This window comes from Nicotiana attenuata, chromosome 6, assembly GCF_001879085.1.
Source record: "Nicotiana attenuata strain UT chromosome 6, NIATTr2, whole genome shotgun sequence".
Classification (NCBI taxonomy): Eukaryota; Viridiplantae; Streptophyta; class Magnoliopsida; order Solanales; family Solanaceae; genus Nicotiana; species Nicotiana attenuata.
The window spans coordinates 23,240,179-23,261,343 of NC_031994.1; the positions used below are offsets into that span (position 1 = coordinate 23,240,179).

At 38.2% G+C, this 21,165-nt stretch overlaps 1 protein-coding gene across 1 annotated transcript; it reads right to left on the bottom strand.

Moving 5' to 3' along the window:
• Positions 568 to 19,690, bottom strand: LOC109226713 (anaphase-promoting complex subunit 6). Its single transcript, XM_019391555.1, has 16 exons — positions 19,264 to 19,690; positions 16,987 to 17,121; positions 16,809 to 16,882; positions 15,112 to 15,151; positions 14,772 to 14,817; positions 9,364 to 9,443; positions 8,919 to 9,100; positions 8,626 to 8,751; positions 6,964 to 7,038; positions 4,400 to 4,525; positions 2,660 to 2,729; positions 2,395 to 2,477; positions 1,974 to 2,087; positions 1,275 to 1,374; positions 1,158 to 1,193; positions 568 to 970 (listed from the first exon to the last, which is right to left on the bottom strand). Exons 1-16 carry the CDS (start codon positions 19,507 to 19,509, stop codon positions 848 to 850), a joined length of 1,656 nt encoding a protein of 551 aa, XP_019247100.1. The 5' UTR covers positions 19,510 to 19,690; the 3' UTR covers positions 568 to 847.

A 21,165-nucleotide genomic window follows, 5' to 3' on the forward strand; every position in this document is an offset into this window, starting at 1 on the left:
CCTCCACAGAGGCCACTCCCACTTTGTCCCGAATAACTTCATTCCTAATTCTATCCAATCTAGTATGCCCACACATCCACCTCAACATCCTCATTTTCGCTACTTTCATATGCTGGACATGTGACTTTTTGACTGGCCAACACTCTACCCCATACAACATAGTCGGTCTGACCACTACCTTGTAGAACTTACCCTTAAGTTTCAACGGCACATTCTTATCACACAAGACACCGGAAATGAGCCTCCACTTCGTCCATCCTGCTCCGATACGGCGAGTAACATCCTCATCTATCTCCCCATTCATCTGAATTATAGATCCCAGATATTTGAAACTCTCTCTCCTGGGAATGACTGACCTATCGAGTCTCACATCCCCGTCCGCCTCCTGGGTAACACCACTGAACTTGCACTCCAAATATATGTCTTGGTCCTGCTCAACTTGAAACCCTTAGACTCTAGCATGGCCAATGAGAAGAAGAAAAATTAAATGATCTTATCTGTTAACTTCTGGAGACAACAGGACGACATAAAAAACTTACTCATTACAAAATGTTTGCACCAAACCAATAAATGCTAACGTCTTGCATATAAACCTTTATTACTCAAAAAAGAAAGAAAAAAGAATGCAATCATATTATGTGATAAAAAATCCTGATCCAGTCTTAGTACGAGTTTTAACTGCTAGAACTAGCTGCAGATACAAATTTATCGACTCCTCCTACTATTCTATGATACAACAAGATAAAATTATATCTTGTAAGTTTTTTTCTAACCTTTTGGAGGAATCATTATAAGAAAATTACAAATTAATAACATCACCAGAGAATTCTTTTCCTCGGGTTCCACATTAGATAAATAGACCACCACAACGAGATTCAACCATTGGGTCAATTCCTTGGCGGCTTTCATCAACCAGAGCTGAAGTCAACATTTCTGTGCAGAATTGGTCATCTGGTTTGAGCCACAAAGCCTGTTTGGAAAACGGAAAAATAGACTATAGATAGTGAATTGTGCAAAATATAGGTAAAACTTGTCAAACGAAAATTCAATATTTTCCATGTCAGTAATTTCCTTCATGTTTTAGTTAAAATGAATCTTTAGGGATAAAACCATATCCTTCTCAAAATGAGCATATTTACATTTAGTCGGAAACCCACCTTGTGGTAGTATGTAATAGCTGTAGTGTAATTGTTCTGCACAATAGCAAGAGTAACATCAAAGCCAGGTATTGTTAATCTGTGCAACCAGAGACTTCCTTTTCAAAGATGTAATACCTGAAGGTGATAAGTGTATGCAAGACCTGCATAAGTACTTAAACTTCTCGTAGACAATGCAAGGGCTCTCTCATAATATGTAATTGCTTCGTTGTACCTCCTGAAAGAAAGTTATGCTTAATGTTACCACACCGAACTCATTATACTTTTAGAGGCAAAAGCCTGATTTAAACTTGATGGGTTCAACCTAGAAAGCTCTTAACACGGAACTCAATGTACTTTTAAATGGGTTCAAACGTTACTATTCGTTAAAATTTGAACGAGTTTTCATTAAAATATTGTGTCAAGATATTGGGTTCAGTTGAACCAATTAAATAAAGGATACAGTCTGCCTTGCTGGCCAAAACTTGACACCGCTAATATTAATTCCCAAAAGGAGGCACACATAGTCAATGATCTAAAGAACTAAAAAGTTCTCTCAATCGATTCAGAGCATCTTCAATATAATAACTCCATTGCATGCTTTCTCCGACTGGTAAACTCATTAGCACATTTAACCGAAACAAGTATGTTGAATTATTAACATTTGAAGAACATTTAGAAATATCTATACAAATCTCATCCAAGAATACTATGATTAGCAAACCTGAAAAACATGTAACGTTATTATCTATATCATTTTTGGATCTAACCACAGAACAAATGGCCACCAAACTACAACTTGTACATATAAAACTAATAGTAGCATAAGTCACTTACTTTAATTTTCTGAGGGAATGAGCAAGATTGATTACAGTTGATTCCCACATCTCACTTAAGGAAGATGGAATGTGAGTCAATGTTTTCTCAAACCACCGCGCCGCTTTCTTATACCTGAACGAGTTTGAAGAGAGAAATAAATACAATGCTGGAAAAAATGGATAAGAATATAACACAAGAAAGACCAGATGCTTTGGTAATAATGGGCAAGATACTCAAGACTACTAGGTTGAACAAGACTTCAGAATGAAATAACCCATAATTTCCAAAACATGAACTGTTACGGGTTAAAACATAAAATACATGTTTTATCACTATTAGAGGATAAATGAGAACAAAAAAATTATGCAGCTGTTTCGAAAGTTAGGTTATGCAACTAAATCATAAACGCTGCAAGTTTCACAAGAGTAAAGATCCTTACTCCTTCATGTGATAAGCAACAACTCCAAGTTCATTATATACAAGTGGATCTGAGGGGCATATTGACTTGGCCTGCATAAAAAACTAAAGCGGAACACTATCAGCACTTTATTCAGGGAATTCCAGACAATCAAATGTGAAATAGACATCTGGGTAAATAACCAGCTAGCATCCACGTGCAGATGGGGAGAAGTAGAATATCTGTTCTCACAACTAAAGCATGACAAAGAAATGATCATTGGAAGCCACAGACTATGTATAGTCACCTGCTCAGCCAGTTTAAAGCTGTGAGTTCGCATATATTCCATTCCAATGTACAAAGTAGGCAAATGGTACCTGGATAAGAAAATTTAAGGATTCAACCTGTCAAGGAAATACGTATACCCTATAAGTAATATCCTATGTTGCTCGGATACGGGTGCAAGTATCCAACACGGGTGTGGATCTAGAGTTCAAATACGTCACCACATAAATTTTAGAAATCAGGGGTACAGACATGCACATTATTTTGTTTAAAAATGACTTCTGGTTTTAGTCCACAATGTAAATTAACCCAATTTCTATTTAATTCAGTTAAATGACTAATGATTATTATCTAAGAATGACCTTATTTTTTGTTTTATCTTTAATTAATTACAATATTCAGAGTTTACTGTTACTACTCAACTTCATTGATGGGTGCGATGCTACTCTAGTGGGCAAAGTACAAAATTATCTCCATAAAAAATCAGTCTTTCTTCTGCATCATTCCTCTCTTCTTGATGAAGGTAGCAGAGATGAGGATGTTGAGGTGGATATGCGGGTACACTAAGACGGATAAGATTAGGAATGAGGATATTCGGGAGAAGGTGGGCGTGGCCCCTGTGGATGACAAGACGCGGGAAGCGAGACTTAGATGGTTCGGGCACATACGGAGGAGAAGCCTTGATGCTTCGGTGAGGAGGTGTGAGCGGTTGGCTTTGGTGGGTACGAGAAGAGGTAGAGGGCGACCTAAGAAGTATTGGGGTGAGGTGATCAGGCAGGACATGGCACGATGCAGATTTCCGAGGACATGACCCCTGATAGGAAGGTCTGGAGGTCAAGCATTAGGGTTGTAGACTAGGGGGTAGTTGAGCTTTTTCTACTTCTTACCGGGGGTGAGGCGGGTTTGATAGGGTTGATCTTAGACGGTTAGTGGTTAATGTTGAGTCCACACTATCCTTTCTGTTTATCATAGCTCCGGGCCTTAATTACTGGTTATTGTTATAGCATGTCATCTATTTTATGGTTTTTATGCTCTTCTATTATTATTTCTATGGTTTCTGCTGATGTTACTTATGAATTGTCTCTTCTTGTTTTATTTCCGTCTTCCTGAGCCGAGGGTCTATCGGAAACAGCTTCTCTGCCCCATCGAGGTAGGGGTAACGTTGCGTACACACCACACTCCCCAAACCCCACTTTGTGGGATTTTACTGGGTCGTTGTTGTTGTTGTTGATGAGTTGGGTTTCAATCTAGACACCTCATTTTACAGCTGGAGCTTTAACAGTTGAGCACACTCAAGATACAAGTCAGATTTATATAATTTCCCTAATCTCCAATAACTATGCAAGGTAGTTAATATGTCATGATAGCACCGGCTCCATTAAGATTATCTGTTAAGCGTTAATATGCTAAAATTCATTTTTAGTCCAACTTCATGGAATTCAGTGTCTTCTTATGGCAGTCAATGTTTGTTTCCAGCTCTAGAAATCACTCTATAATACTGAATTAGATATTACATACTGTTCGAAGCAGAGTATTGTTTCAAAAAGATATACTGTTACTTTTTGGTGTCAGCTCTAAGTCGCAAAGGTACAAACTATCCATGAGGAAGAAGAGTATTATTTACTATGGATGAAACAATTACCACAAGATAGAAGTTCATAACGTGTTGAGCTCAAAAGTTGAAGTCTATCAGAAAATTTGAGAATGCTATGTCCTCCACGGCTTGGATAATACAAAATTTTGAAGCAAAATTAGGATTTACCCAGGAAATAATCTAGCAGCAGTACGGTAAGCTGACATTGCTTGGTCTCCTTCTTCTTGAGCTGCATAAGCATTTCCATAGCCTATCCAAGCTGAAGCAAATGTTCCATCTAAGCTTGTTGACTTACTGCCAAATATCAAAATTCAGAAAACAAAAAGAGACCTTCAACTACTGATAGAAATGTGGATGATTTATTTGTGAGCTACATTAGTATATGAGATAGCATTTAGCTCTCAAAGCTTAAGCACTTGCAAAATTGCTAAGAATATCTTTTTATCAGGTAAAAGTGAATTGCGAATAAATTTCTAAAGGAAATCATAGCGTTGAATATCCTCAATGGAAGGACCAGTCCCAACTTCAGTGATGGAGCAGTTCAGTAGAAAATCACCACCCAAAGTAGACATTTTACAAAGGAAATAGGAGACCCTGAAAACCTCAGAAGAACTTCATATGATTCAAACTTTTAGTAGAAAGTTGTTCCCAGGAAACTGATATTCAGAGAAAATAATCTGGACTACTAAGGAGGGGAAAAGCCTCAATCCACCACCTTGACCCACCACCAGTGTTTTCAAAAGGAACAGTGCAAAATGTGATAAGACCCTTAGGACTTTAAGCGAGAAGCAAGAAGTGAAGCACAAACATCTTCAATTTAAGCTTATAATATATTGAAGATACAAAAAATTACCTAACATATGACGATTTTGTACTTGCAACGTCAAAATTGCAATTTACATTACTAACTTCTACATCCCACATATAACATTAAAATACAAATTCCACAAAATTAAAATGTAATTTTGACAATCCTACAAGAATATTATTTCAACTACAAAATCTATTTTAATTTTCAATTATTTGGCCAATTTGCAACGTTGATTACATATTTAACTGTTTCAGTAACGGTACTAATAACTAGTTTTAATAGCAAAAAGTCGTTTTATTATTGTCCTAACATTCAGCCTATAGATCAAGAATTGAAGGATAGAAAATGAAATTGAGAAAACGCCTAGAAAAGGTGAATACACGATTCAGTCATCTTAAAGAAGAAAAACAATAAGAAAGAAGAAAATTGGACTTGGCTTCGACTGAACCCCTAAAAGAGTAGTTTACACGTCTATACATACACCTCAGCTAGAAATCAGAATGCACTGATAGTAGGTTGTTGGTCTACAGAAGGATGAATTTATCTTATTAGAAGAAGCTGCAATGATTGGGAGATAGAAGAAATGAGCAGATTTGTACAGGTAATTGGCAATTTGGCCAGTTCTAAATCAACAGAAAGATTCGACAATCTGGAAGGAACAGGAAAATGGTGGTTTCTCTGTTAGTTCGCTACAGAACCATGACAAAAAGCAACAATCATGGAAGAAATTAGCCCTAGACAAATATGGAAGAGCAAAGCCCCCTTATGAAGTGCAGTGTTTTACATGGTTAGCGGCACAAGAAGTATGTCTAACTCAACATAACTTACAGAGAAGAGCAGTTTTATGTAGCAGGAATGTGACGTGTGAGGAGGGCTATGAAGATTCGAGTCATCTCTTCATCCACTGGAAAGTAACTCAGCAGTTATGGAGCATTCTTCTGAATCTTTTAGAGATAACATGGTTTTTGTCAGGAAACACAAAAGAACTACTCTGCTGGAACAGGGAAGGACTAAACAAGGATACAAGAGCAATAAGGAATACTGTCGCTGCAGCAATATGGCGGGTAATATGGAGAGAAAGAAATCAGAGAATCTTTGAAGGGAAAAAGGAGAACAAAATGAAGATTTTTTTACTTGATAAGTGGAGAACATAATGAAGACCAAATACAAGTGTATCTATAAGTTAGCTTTTTGGTGCAAATCAAAAGGTAAATTACATAGATAGCTCGATCAATGTCCTCAGTTCCTTAAATCATAAGTGTACAATAAGGAACTGAATTTTTGAGCTGTTTTTATGCACACAACACTGAATAAGCTTGGTGCCAGCTTATGATTAATAAATTACTTCACTCTTATAAAAAAACGAGAGAAGCAAATAGGAAAAAGCATAGAATGGTAAGGATTGCTGCAAACCAGAGAAGTGAGCAAACAACAATGAAGAGAACAGTGAACTGTATCTGAAGAGTGTCCTAGTATTCAGATAGCAAATGGGACTACTTTATTCTCTTTTTTGGTCCTTTTTGCATCTTACAAAGTCATTCAAAGAAGTGAATGCTTGTCCAAATCTATTTCCAGTTTACTATTCAAAGCGCATCATTCCTCGAAATTCTTTTGCTCCATCCACGTGAAGCAAGGACCCCATGCTTCGCATCACTTCATGTCTTTAAGTGACAGAATAATCAATTTTAATTGCACTGCAGCCACTCAGCTTTTTAAGAGAATGTGTTTCACTAGAACTATTTACACATTTACCAGAAAAGTTCCACAAGGCAGCGGAATTATTAACCCCATCTTCCAAGACTTGAAGAAAATGTTCACCAGAAATATTGTCATGAAAAAAGAAAAGGTTCCATGAGAGAGAAAGAAAGGTTAGAATTACAACCCCTCTTCTTTACCACATGATGACATAAATATTTATTACCTAAAATAGCGTCGTGCTTGGTCATATTTCTTGATACAATAGTAGTAGCATCCGACAGCAAACCATGAGAGAGCCCTGAATAAAAACATGATCTAGTGAGCTAATCAGATTAACCATATGCAGTGTTACCAAAGGCGAAAAGCGCAAAAAAGCTCTAAGGCCCGTTGGGGCTTTAAGCGCAAAGCGCAAATACAAAGTGGGCTTTAATGAGAAAAGGCGCAACCGAAGAAAAAGTAAAAATATTTATATGTAGTCCAAGACCAATAATTATAAGCATGAATAACAAATATATGGACAAATTGAGAAGAAATTACAATAAAGTGAAATATCAATTATTCAGTGTCGCCTTTTCAGGATTACACTCATTGGCAAGGAAAAGTATGCCTTAGAGCCTTGATACGACACTAAAGCGCCCGCAAAGCAAGGCGAAGCGCTCAACATGTTTTGAGCCTCGCTTTAGGGCTTAAGCGCGCTTTAAGCACGCCTTTGACAACACTGACCACAGGCTCTAGAAAATAACATTAAATGGTAGTTAATGATGGAATAGCAACTTTCACCACATACAGTGGACATAGAAAATAAAGAGGACATTTTCATCAATCCAAACGAATTGATACGCCATCTCTCCCCGGCAACATTTATGCTAATTCATCCAGCAATTGGCCAAAGTCTTTTCTTGAATATGATGCAAAAACAAAAAGTGAAGGTCACATTGCCTACATTCCGAACTTCCAATAGTTATCTACTCAACTGACACCTAGCCACAGAGATTGCCATCCAATAGTTATCTATTCAACTGACACCGGTAATATCCTTGTGGGGAGCACAAGCTCACCTTTACTGAAGAATGAAACAATATATGCTGGTAGTATCTTATCAGCGATATGCATTTGTCCTTATTCAGCTGCTCTGACAAAGTTAGCTACAAGTTGTCGTAAAATCTACTCTCTAGTGGAAAGTAAACTTATTGTCATTAGTGCTTAGGCAAAAGATAATTCTCAAAGTGTAATAAAATACTGTGGATAGCTTGGTGTGGTGTTAGCACTGGATGGGTATAATTTGGCCAGGCAAAGTTGTAAAAGATAAAGGGTGTTCCAGAGAAAAAAACTGTATTTGCAGATTCCACATGAACTGGAAAGGATTCTAAGGTTGGGTGTGGGTAATAGAGTATGCAAGTTGCTAAATCAGAGAACATCATGCTATCATTATTTGGTATGCCTTTCATATTCCTCAACTCTGTTACCTTTTTCGGCTATTCTGCTGAATACATATTTTTAAATATTTTACATGAGAAAAAAAGTGGTATCAGATTTGCTGTAAATTTTGAAAGTATCACTTCTTGGCATTTCAGAATAACAAATTTTATGATCTCTCAACTCAAACCCCCCACCCCCCTGCCTTGTTTGGGTCATTTCTATCAGAGAAATACATTATCAAGGTAATGTATAGGTTAAATGTCAACAACAGATCTTTGCATGGATAATCACTTTTAACTCTGTTGACCTCGAAAAGAACTCAACTCCCAGCAAAAAAAAATGAATCAATTTTCCTTGATTAATAACAAGTTGTGCAAAGAAATCGTCACACAATAGTTATGCATTTTGTGAATGAAAACCAGCAATATACTTTTCAAAACTGCAAACCCAAAATTTAAGCACTCACTTTTGAGGATAATCCTTCACTAAATTGCAAGCCATAAGATACAGCTCATTGGAATGGCCTAGCTCCATTGCTGCTGCCAAATGCACCAGGGTACACTTGAGATGGAATGGATCCTTTTCAAGCAATCTGTATTACATCATGTGCCAAAGGATAAGAGAAAAAGGAAAAGCACACCAAATTTCAAGCGGTGATCCAAACCACGTAACAACATACAAGTGCGCAGAGTAGCATAACAATCAAATAAAAAGAAGAAAAAAAGACATGATCCCCTTTATGGTTGGTTACCAACTTACTCAGAAGTTAGTTCAAAGCATTTTTGATATTCACCGCATTGATGATAGTACTCGGCTTTGCAGGCCAAAAGATCAGTGTTGGCTTTAAGCGTACATAAAACAGATTTTTCCGACGTCTTTGTATTAGGTCCACCCTGTTCGAGCTCTCTAAATTTGGCTTCCACCACATTTTCTTTATCATACTGGGAAGCGGAGCAAATGAAAGTAATTATTCCACTAAAAAATAAAAGGGTATTAAAACATAAAAATGAAAATAGTCTATACAACTCATAAATTATTGCTGTAAAAGCTCATGTACAGATATTTCTGTCAATTTATCAACATAAAATACAAATTCGATATTCTGTATTTTCAATAGATGAGAGTAAAACATGCAATGTCAAGTGTTTATGATCCCACAACATGGTCATCTGGAATACAAAGTAGTCTCAAAAGAAATGATTACCTTCTTTATCAAACAAGAATAGAACGAAGAGAGCCACCCATCTTCGGGACCAAATTGCAAACATGAGAGTAGGGTTTTCTCTGAAATTAACCAGCTAATGAATATGTCAGTTTTCATAATAATACAGTCTTCACTAAAGATTACCCAATAATAATAATAATTGTGAGAAAGCACGGGAGAAAATATTATTGATTAATATTCTATGTTACGATGAGCCCTATTTATATGTATTCATAACACATAACCTACTCCTATTACATAATGGACTAGGACTAATTACATATATTATACATAACTATTCTAACACTCCCTCTCAAGCTAGTGCATATAAATCATATGTACCGAGCTTGTTACATATGTAGTTAATACGAGGACCAGTGAGGGACTTGGTGAAAATATCTGCAAGTTGATCATTCGACTTCACATACTTTGTAGCAATATCTCCCAAGAGTATCTTTTCTCTAACAAAGTGACAATCAATCTCAATGTGTTTAGTTCTCTCATGGGACACTGGATTTGACGCAATATGAAGAGCAGCTTGATTATCACACACAATTCTCATCTGACTAATCTCACCAAATTTCAACTCCTTGAGCAACTGTTTGATCCAAATTAGCTCACATGTCGCCATAGCGATTGCTCGATATTCTGCTTTTGTACTAGACCAAGCAACTACATTTTGTTTCTTGCTCTTCCAAAACATCAAATTTCCTCCTACTAAGACACAACATCCAGACGTAGAACGTCTATCAGAAGGTGATCCTGCCCAATCAGCATCTGAGTAACCAACGATCTGCTCATGGCCTCGATCCTCAAACAATACCTTTTCCTGGAGCTGATTTTATATATCGAAGAATGCGGACAACTGCATCCCAATGACTATTATAGGGAGAATCCATAAACTGACTCACAACACCTCACAGGAAAGGAAATGTCAGGTCTAGTCACTGTGAGGTAATTTAATTTACCAACCAACCGCCTATATCTTGCAGGATCGCTGAGAGGCTCCCCCTGTCCTGGCAGAAGTTTAGAATTCGGATCAATCGGAGTGTCAACAGGTCTACAACCTGTCATTCATGTCTCCTCAAGAATATCTAAGGCATACTTTCTTTGTGAGATCACAATACCTGAGCTAGACTGAGCGACCTCAATACCCAGAAAATACTTTAATCTGCCCAGATCCTTAGTCTGAAAGTGTTGAAAGAGATGTTGCTTCAATTTACTAATACCATCTTGATCATTGCTGGTAATAACAATATGTCAACATAAACGACCAGATAAATACAGAGATTTGAAGCAGAATGCCGATAAAACACAGAGTGATCAGCTTCACTACGAGTCATGCCAAACTCCTGAATAAATGTGCTGAACTTACCAAACCAGGCTCGAGGAGACTACTTTAGACCCTAAAGGGACCGGCGCAACCGACATACAAGGCCACTAGACTCATCCTGAGCAACAAAACCAGGTGGTTGCTCCATATAAACCTCATCCTCAACGTCACCGTGAAGAAAAGCATTTTTAATGTCCAACTGATAGAGAGGCCAATGGCGAACAACAGCCATGGATAGAAAAAGGTGAACTGATACTATTTTAGCCACGGGAGAGAAAGTATCACTGTAATCGAGTCCAAATATCTGAGTATACCCTTTGGCAACAAGACTGCTTGAGCCTTAAGTCGATCAACCTGGCCATCTGGACCAACTTTGACTGCATACACCCAACGACAACCAACAGTCGATTTACGCGAAGGAAGAGGAACAAGCTCCCAAGTACCACTCGTATATAAAGCAGACATCTCATCAATCATAGCCTGTCGCCACCCTGGATAAGACAGTGCTTCACCTGTAGACTTAGGGATGGAAACAGAGGACAAAGATGATACAAATGCACAATGGGATGATGACAGACGATGATAACTTAAACCGACATAATGGGGATTAGGATTAAGTGTAGACCGCATACCTTTTCGTAGTGCAATCGGTTGACTAAGAGGAGACAAGTCCGCAATATTAGTAGGGTCAGGTGCAGGATGTGAATCAGCTGGGCCTGATGCTGGGCGCGGACGACGATGATAAGTCTGGAGTGGTGGAGATGTAGAAGGTTGAACTGGATAAGGTGGTGGCACTGGAGCTATAGTTGGTGGCACTGGACTAGGTGGTGGCACTGGAGCTATAGGTGGTGGAGTTGCAACTGCAGCTATGGAGGAAGATGAATGGGAGATAGTGACTGAATCTCCAAAAGACGGAACTGGTAGCACCTCAGAAATATCTAAGTGATTACCTGGACCTGTGAAGTATGATTGGGTTTCAAAGAAGGTGACATCAGCAGACACAAGATACCGCTGGAGGTCAGGAGAATAGCATCGATAGCTGCAACTGGAGCTGTAGGTGGTGGAGCTGCAACTGCAGCTATGGAGGAAAATGAATGGGAGATAGTGACTGAATCTCCAAAAGACGGAACTGGTAGCACCTCCGAAATATCTAAGTGATTACCTGGAAATGTGAAGTATGATTGGGTTTCAAAGAAGGTGACATCAGCAGACATAAGATATCGCTGGAGGTCAGGAGAATAGCATCGATATCCCTTTTGTGTTCTCGAGTAACCCAGAAATACGCACTTAAGAGCACGAGGAGCTAACTTATCTTTTTCCTGGAGTAAGGTTATGAACAAAACACGTACTCCCAAAGACACGGGGTGGAAGAGAGAACAAAGGTAAGTGGGGAAATAGGACAGAGAATGGAACTTGATTCTGGATAGCTGAAGATGGCATACGATTAATAAGATAGCAAGATGTCAGAACTGCATCCCCCAAAAACGTAGCGGAACATGAGATTGTATGAGTAGGGTACGAGCAGTTTCAACAAGATGTTAATTCTTTCTTTCAGCTCCCCATTTTATTGGGATGTGTACGAACAAGATGTTTGATGAATAATCCCATGGGAGTTCATAAACTGCTGAAATGGGGAAGACAAATACTCTAGGACATTATCACTACGAAATGTGCGGATAGAAACCCCAAATTGATTTTGAATTTCAGCGTGGAAGGTCTGAAATATAAAAAACAACTCAGATCGATTTTTCATCAAAAAAATCCAAGTGCACCTTGGATAATCATCAATGAAACTGACAAAGTAGCGGAATCCCAAGGTAGAAATGACCCGACTAGGACCCCAAACATCTGAATGGACTAAAGTAAAAGGTGACTCTGCTCGATTATCAAGACGCCACGGGAAATGGGAGCGGGTATGCCTACCGAGCTGACATGACTCACACTCTATAGTGGACAAGTGAGAAGCCAGGTACCATTTTTTGAAGTTTTGACAAACTGGGATGTCCCAACCGTTTATGTAATAAATCTGGTTAATCAGTAACGGGACAAGTTATTGAAGGAAGACAAGATGCGAGTCCATGTGATTTTGCAAGGATAAGGTAATAAAGTCCATCTGATTCACGCCCGGTACCAATGATCCGCCATGTACTGCGTTCCTGTATAAAAACAAGGTCATCAAGAAATAAAACAGCAGATTTAAGTGATTTGGCTAAGCAACTAACGGCTATGAGATTAAAAGGACTACCGGGAACATAAAGAACTAAGTCTAAAGGTAAGGAAGGAAGTGGACTTGCTTGACCTATTGCAATTGCCATGGTTTGAGACCCATTGGCCATTGTGACTGTCGAAAGAGATTGAGAATATGAAATACTAGTGAAAAAAGATTTGTTACCAGAAATATGATCAGATGCACCTGAATCAATGACCCAAGACTCGGAAGTTAAAGATTGGGAGACACAAGTCACGCTACTATCTGTTTGAACGGAAGCTATCCCTGAAGATGTCTCTTTACATGCTTTATACTGAAGGAACTCCATATAATCCGGTATAGAAACCATCTGAATTGCATTGGATCCAGTGGATTATGAGTCAAAGGCTTGTGATATGAATGCCATTGTAATGTTTACGCCGGAAAAAAAAAAGAAAATTTTTTTCTTTGGAATTACTGTTCACGCCGGAAAAATATAAAAGTGATCGGAATTTGATTTGAACTAGATAGGTAGGCTCGGAATTGTGAGGAGAGCAAGTTTCCCTGAAGGAGATTCGCGAGAAAGTGGCCGGAAGTGGCCCACGCGCCGGTGCGTGGGTCAGAACCTTTGCCGGAAAATTTCTATTGCCGGCGCGTGGAGGCGCGTGGCAGCTTTTCTGCCGGAGAAATTTTAACGACTTGGTCGCCGAGGGGTGATCTACCTCGTGGTTGTGTTGGTTTTTGCACAACACCACAGAAAGTGACTCAAGTAGACAGGCCTTAGGTCACCGGAAAAATTGCACGATAGACTAAGTTCTTTCTACCCGGTTAACGCTGGAATGACGCACATCGATGTTTTCTCACTAATGCTCTGATACCATGTGAGAAAGCACGGGAGAAAATATTATTGATTAATATTCTATGTTACAATGAGTCATATTTATATGTATTCATAACACATAACCTACTACTATTTTATAAGGGACTAGGACTAATTACACATATTCACATAACTATTCTAACAATAATAATATCTTCAAAATTTAATTTCAATAAGAATGCCAACAATAAGGCATATTCAAAGGCGTACAGCATAAAATGTCAAAAAACGTCAAGGTTTTAAATGAAAAACACAATTAAAGTGCATGCTTTAGTAAATAAAGGCTGGAGATGAAGAGAATATGTATGTGTGTGTGTGCATATATACATATATATATATATATATATATATATATATATATATATATATGTGTGTGTGTGTGTGTGTGTGTTATTTAAAAGATAATAAAAACACAGATAATACTTATACGGTTTATGGAATTAAAAAGCTACAGTTAAGTGAATATATAAAGTGAAAATCATATCAGTTGTTCCAAAACTATTTTAAATTTCTAATTGAGATGGAAAGGTGCGGTTTTGATTTTCTAAGTTAGGTTTAGTGGCTACTTTTATACTAGACTAGATATTCATTCATAAAGTCTCTTTAGCAATTAATATCACTTCGCCAGTTATATAATATATTGCTTAACGCAGCCATCTGCAAAATCGAGCTTATAGTCAATGAGAAGCATGCCTTAGCGCCTTGAAGCCTGCATAGAAGCTGCCTAAGTAACTCAGAGCAGCCAACTGTTGGCACTTACAATCAAAGCTTAAGCATGTATTATATGAGCCTTTAACAGCACTATACAGTACTATAATGTTTGGTTCAAGGAAAGAGAATTTTCATTACTTATAGAAACACAGACCAACGATTTTTGGAGTAACTTAGATCCACCAACTCTGTAAACAGGAGCACTTACATTGTTTACAACATTATGATTCTGTTAACTAACTCGTACAATTTCATAGTTCAAAGGAGTTCCATTTTGACCAGCAAAGGGTTCTCACCTTCATCACAAGCGAGCATGTGATTCTCTATTAGACATTCCAATGCCTAAAAAAGGAGAAATGAGCATAGATGAATTTCAGAAAACTGTCATGGAATTGAAAACATAAAAGCCTCCTAGAAAGCTTCTGGATCAGAAAACACATCGATATAAGATAACCAAGTAACTAGTAGGGTTTTGCGGTATAAATTTGACTTCTAATACCAAGATTTATTCCCCACACTTTCTCAAAAAGAGGAGCAAAAAGTAAACAAGAAACCAAGAAACATCTAACCAATAACTATACAAAGACTTTCATGACAAATTACAGTAGAAAGAATGTGACGGCAGAACTTACATACCTCATAACATAAAGGATCAGCCTTGATAGCAGCTTTATACCTGCAAGTGTCATCAAGTTATACCATATTAGCTCCTTTCCATGATATAAATGAAATTTAACCGCTCGACAACAATATAAGAACTAATAAAGAAAAGAAATAAGGAAAGACAGCCCAACACATAAGATGGAACTATAATTGCTTAACTACAAATCCAATGATGTTTCTCTTGATATTCTGTTAACTTGAGATATAAAGCACCTCTTTCCAGCCCCCGGGGCTTTCGTCTAGTGATAGGAGTGCAATGCGTGATGTATAGGTTAGGAATTCTTGGTACAACAATAACAATAATTATAATGATAAAAATAATAACATTAATAATGATGATGATGATAATAATAATAATAATAATAATAATAATAATAATAATAATAATAATAATAATAATAATAATAATAGCAGTAGTAATAATGATAATGATAATGATAATGATAATGCATCTCTTTCCTTTCCTAATCAAATAGGATCTTCAAGGTTCATTTGCTAACCAAATACAATGCACATTATAGCAAGGAATTGAGCGGTGAAACGATGGGATTGATGGTGATCGGAGATGCTGAATACAAGAAAGAAGATAGAGGATACAATTATGTCAAGGAGCACAGATTACATCTTCATTTTACTAGCAATCAATGAATGAAAGAAGAGAAAAATGGAAGGGAGTGAGCTCTGCAAACAGAAGGTTCACAGGTAAGATAAGATATAGTCAAAAATTGATTCGCCATGTGAAGGATATATAAAAAAGTTAACTATTTCAGTACCAATTTTTGAAATTATTAACTCTTTCAGAATGTTATTCTTCTTTTGATTTTCAACAACTACCAGAATCAGATTTTTTTTTCTTTTTGATTTGCACCGGGTGTCCGAGTCTCTTAGAGCCCCGACTAATCCCGGGGGTGCACAGGCCCTCGGCAAGGAGTTTCCCGCAAGTGCACCACGGTTAATTCAGGTTTTACCCAGTCCGATGGCCCTCAGAAATTGTTTGCACCCAGTGGGTTTCGAACTTGAGACCTTGAAAGGGAGCAAACCCCAAGGCTCAAGTCAATTGCCACCAGGCCAACCCCTGAGGGTTACTACCAGAATCAGATTTAAGGAGTCTAAAGACTCACAACCTTTATCTTAAGGGGTCGTTTGGTTGGAAATAAGTTATCCCAAGATTAATTATCCCGGGATTAGTTATTCCACCTTCCCATGGGGATTAAAAAAACACTACAATCCGGGGATTAGTTATACCACGATTTTATCTCAACCAAACATGGGATAAACGCATCTCAAATTTAGTCCCGGGATTAATTATCTTTTATCACTCATACCAAACGAGCCCTAAAGATCCAAAAAGTACTCTTTTAAACATCTTCCTATTTTGCTTGTTTGCTTTGCTAATACATATTTCAAATCTAATGTGGAAATTCACTTTGCATCACTCTGTCCTTTCTCTAGACAGAAGACATGATTGCCAGCCAAACTGAAAACATAGCACAGAACAATCTCTCCCATTATCGACCCAGCCGTAAGCACAAGAAATTCAGGCCAAATCTGTATTTATCCAAATTAATGTACGCGAACATCAATGTCTTTTCTCTACAAGGTAAAATAAGCCAATTCGAAATTCAAGTGTCCTGGAAAAAAAAACCTATTATATCCAAATTATCACTAACCATAGCCGAGCCTGTGCGCGATTCTCCAAAGCTTCATATGCCTTGCCCCTCAAAAAGCATATTGCTGATAAAATCTGTCAAAGATTTACATAGAGCGAATTTTGATTCTGTGGGAATGTAGGGATTCGTAATAGATTCAACCCAAAGATCTACTAGGTCAGGGAGAGGAGAAACTTACATTTATTTCGCGATCTTCACCATCCTTGTCTAAGTACATACTATTACACTCCCTTGTGTCAGTAATATTTCCATGTTCATCCACTTTAGCATCACCCAGCATTAGAAGACATTGATCCCACTCCTTCAGCTCTTCCTAAAATTACAGAAATTTCAAAAAGAACTTTAAGCAGATTATTTTAGAACATAATAGGATCCAACTTGTTGCACCTAACGTTTAGTCTGGTCAGTTAGGTATATGTTAACATATGGATATGTTCGAACTTCACATAATCTCTATATTTGGAGAACCCCTAATTAGTCTTGAGAGACACATGAGTATTGGAATAGAATATGGACTTTGAATAAAGTAAAGCGGATATAGATAGTTTATACCAACAACCTCAATTATATCGGGATTGAAGTTTAGTTGATTGACTTATTCATAACAAGATGCTAATCTATGGGCAGATACCAAACATTAAACCCTAACCAAATTCGTACTTGTGTGTGTGGCATGTCAGTAACTAAAAGAAGAAAGATGGTGACCTACATTCAAGGGTAACACCTTGCCTAATGGAGCCAGCTGTGTTATCGAAGGTAAAAGCGAAAAAAGGACCGCAGAGGTATGATGGACTTTAAGCGCAAAATGCAAATAAAACATGGTCTCTAATGAAGAACAAAATAAAAACTATGCATGTAGTTCAAGCAGAATAACCACAACAAAGAGCAATTATATAGAAAATATTTGAAAAATGTACGATTAGGTGAAATATTAATTGTTTAGAGTCTTCTCTTCAAGACCAAGTCCGTGGATGATAAGACGCATGTTTTAATGCCTTGGTGTTGCATTGAAGCAACGCCTAAGCGAGGTGAAGCGCTCGACCTCTCTACACCGAATTTCATGGCTTACGCCTGCCTTAAGCAAGCCGGACATAGGTAGGCTTATCAGGCTGGGCATACTATCATCAACCATATTGTTGAGCTAAATCTTTTAGCATTGTGCAGCTGGGGAGTGTGATAAGAAAAGGCGTCATGGGCCTAATTAGAACCAAAAATCTAGCTCATGAGGTGAGGATTATCCAAAACCATAGAAGGAGATAACAGCCTGTTGCCCCATTCCCTCAACCAATGTGGGACAATTTAACATTCCGCCGCACTCAACCAATGAGGGACAATCTAACATCCTACCGCATGCATGGATAACAAGGAGCATGAATAGTATAATATGGCATGGGGCCTAACAATGTGAAACGCAATAACAAGGATAGATTCAGCTCTAATACCAAGATAAGAACATGGACCTTGGACCTAACGCAATCTCAAAAACTAGCTAATAAGGTGAGAATTTTCCAAGACTATATAAAGAGACAACAACCATTCCGACAACCATTGCAGGGCAATCTATCAGAGTGTGGCAATTGTTATAGGTTAAATTAATCCAGACAAACAAAGAAGAATAGGACTACAATCCGATACATTTTTTTAGCTTATCCTTTCAATTAGAATCATCTTAAATATATTAAAAGGCATCTGACTAGTGATCGTAAACCCTGAAATTTAACACCTGACTCAAGTTCCAATCAATCAAAATAGATATCTAAGTTTTATGTAAAAGGGCCATTGAACCACACAATAGAAGCTTAAAATACAATTCTTTACACAGTATTTGAGCCCCATTTACTACTAAAGCACAACATATCCATTATCCTTCATGTGAACAAACTATAGCAGAAACTAAAGTTGCTGAATCACCAGTTCTGATGTTAAAGCACAAAAAGTAGCCTGTTTACTCCATTAACATCTAGAGATTACCAGTAAAGCAATTAACCATTGAATCCCCAATAATTACCCTATGTAAATAAGCGCAAAATACTGTTCTTTCTGGTAGTTTTTGAGCCCCATTTGTTACCAACACAAAACCATAATCCATGTTATCTGGAGAAAGTAGAACCTAAACCTACTTTTTGTAAAATCACTACTTAGCAAGTAGCCTGTCACTCCATTAACACCTAAATCATGAATTCTACCAAATTACACAGTAAACCCAAATTATCCAATATATACAAGTGCAAAATACACTATCTTGGAACAAAATGGGTCCAAATGGAGCCAAATAGATGTATATCTATTCGAGTTTAATTTATGCATTGTCAGCATAAAGAATTATTTACACCATCAAGTTACATGTCGCAGTAGCTAACTTGCCTTATTTTTAACTTAGACTAAATAGCAACTAGAGAATTAATTGGAATTTTATAGAGATAGTAAAATGTAGAGAAAAAGGGTAGGGCATTACGAGGCACTTAGCGGCAAGATAACGGAAGCGGAGGTCACGGAGGACGATTTGGGAAGCATTGAGAAGGTGAAAAGCACGGCGATAGTGTCGACCAAGATACAGAGCTTGTGCTTGCATGTATATATCAGCTGGGTCTGAAGTAATTGCAGCCACTTTGTCAGCAAAGAAGATGGCTGATGAATACAAATGCTTGCTAACGCAATCCCTTACTACACCTCTTAGTCTCTCTATTTCCTCTTCCCTCATTGTATATTGTAAAATCAATTTTTCTTCGACAGTGAAGCGTAAAATTCAAAATTGAGTATTACTCAGAAGAGAAATGTGAAAGAGCGGGAGGTTTTCTTGTTTGTTTCGTATAGGGGGCGGGTTTAGATGGGTTTTTGAAAATAGATGCGGTGCCAATTCAACTCAATTTCAGTATGATATAAACTTATGTGGAGTTAGGGTTTATAATTTTTTTTTTTAATTTCCTGTAGTGTTTATAATTTCTGTATACCCAAATGGTAATAGCTGAAAGACCTAAATGCCCTTACTTATGGTTTGTGTGTGCTAAACTTAGAGGAAAAGATACTTCTTTCAACAACAACAACAACCAACTCAGTTTGATCCCAACAAGTGGGGTCCGGGGAGGATAGTCTGTATGCAGACCTTACCACTACCTAATTCAGGTAGAAAGGTTGTTTCCAATAGACCCTCGGCTCAGGAAGGGCAAGAAGAAGAAGAGGAAAGCAAGGGAGGAAGAAAGATGGAAGATAAAAGAAAAAAAGGGAGAGATAAAGGATAAGTGGTACCAAATAATAGCAACAAGGAATACAATACCTGAGGCGAACAAAATCACATAACATAATAAAAATCTAAGAATATGAAGGGACATGCATACTACTAAGACTATCGGTGAACAACTATAAACTACCAACTAACCTTCTACCTTAATCCTCGACCTCCAGACTCTCCTATCAAGGGTCATGTCCTCAGTGAGCTGAAGCAGCTGCCTAATCACCTCTCCCCAATACTTCTTAGGCCTACCTCGACCTCTTCTCAAACTCTCCATGGTCAACCTCTCACACCTCCTAATTGGAGCATCAATGCTTCCTCTCTTAACATGTCCGAACCATCTCAGCCTCGACTCCCGCATCTTGTCCTCCACAGAGGCTACTCCCACTCTGTCCCGAATATCTTCATTCCTAACCCTATCTCTCCGGGTATACCCACACATCCATCTTAACATCCTCATCTCTACTACTCTCATTTTCTGCACGTGGGAGTTTTTGACTGGCCAACACTCAGCCCCATACAGCATAGCCGGTCGAACCACCACTCTATAAAACTTAACCTTAAGTCTTAGCGGCACATTCCTATCACACAAAACACCGGAAGAGAGCCTTCACTTCATCCATCCCGCTCCAATGCAATGCGCGACATCTTCGTCAATCTCCCCGTTACCCTGGATAATAGACCCGAGATACTTAAAACTTGCTCTCTTGGGGATAACTTGAGCATCAAGCTTAACCTCTACGTCTGCATCATGGGTCCCATCACTAAACTTGCACTCCAAGTATTCTGTCTTGGTTCTACTCAGTTTGAAACCTTTAGACTCCAAGGTCTGTCTCCAAACCTCCAACCTCGCGTTAACTCCGCTACGCGTCTCGCCAATCAACACTATATCATCGGCAAATAGCATGCACCAAGGCACCTCCCCTTGGATGTGACGCGACAATACATCCATCGCCAAGGCAAATAAAAATGGGCTAAGAGCCGATCCGTGGTACAACCCCATCACCACAAGGAAATGCTCCGAGTCACCACCCCCAGTCCTCACCCGAGTCTTAGCATTATCATACATATCCTTAATCACACTAATGTACGCTACCGGAACACCGCTAACCTCCAAACACCTCCACA

What these genes read in the sequence shown, in the direction of transcription:
- LOC109226713 (XM_019391555.1), bottom strand. Translation starts at nt 19,509, where the DNA reads ATGAGGGAAGAGGAAATAGAGAGACTAAGAGGTGTAGTAAGGGATTGC. An exon ending in CAAGCACGACGCTATTTTAG is followed by an intron (nt 4,526 to 6,963) that starts GTAATAAATATT and finishes GATATTTGGCAG; the next exon opens with TAAGTCAACAAGCTTAGATG. An exon ending in CATACACTTATCACCTTCAG is followed by an intron (nt 1,194 to 1,274) that starts GTATTACATCTT and finishes GCTATTGTGCAG; the next exon opens with AACAATTACACTACAGCTAT.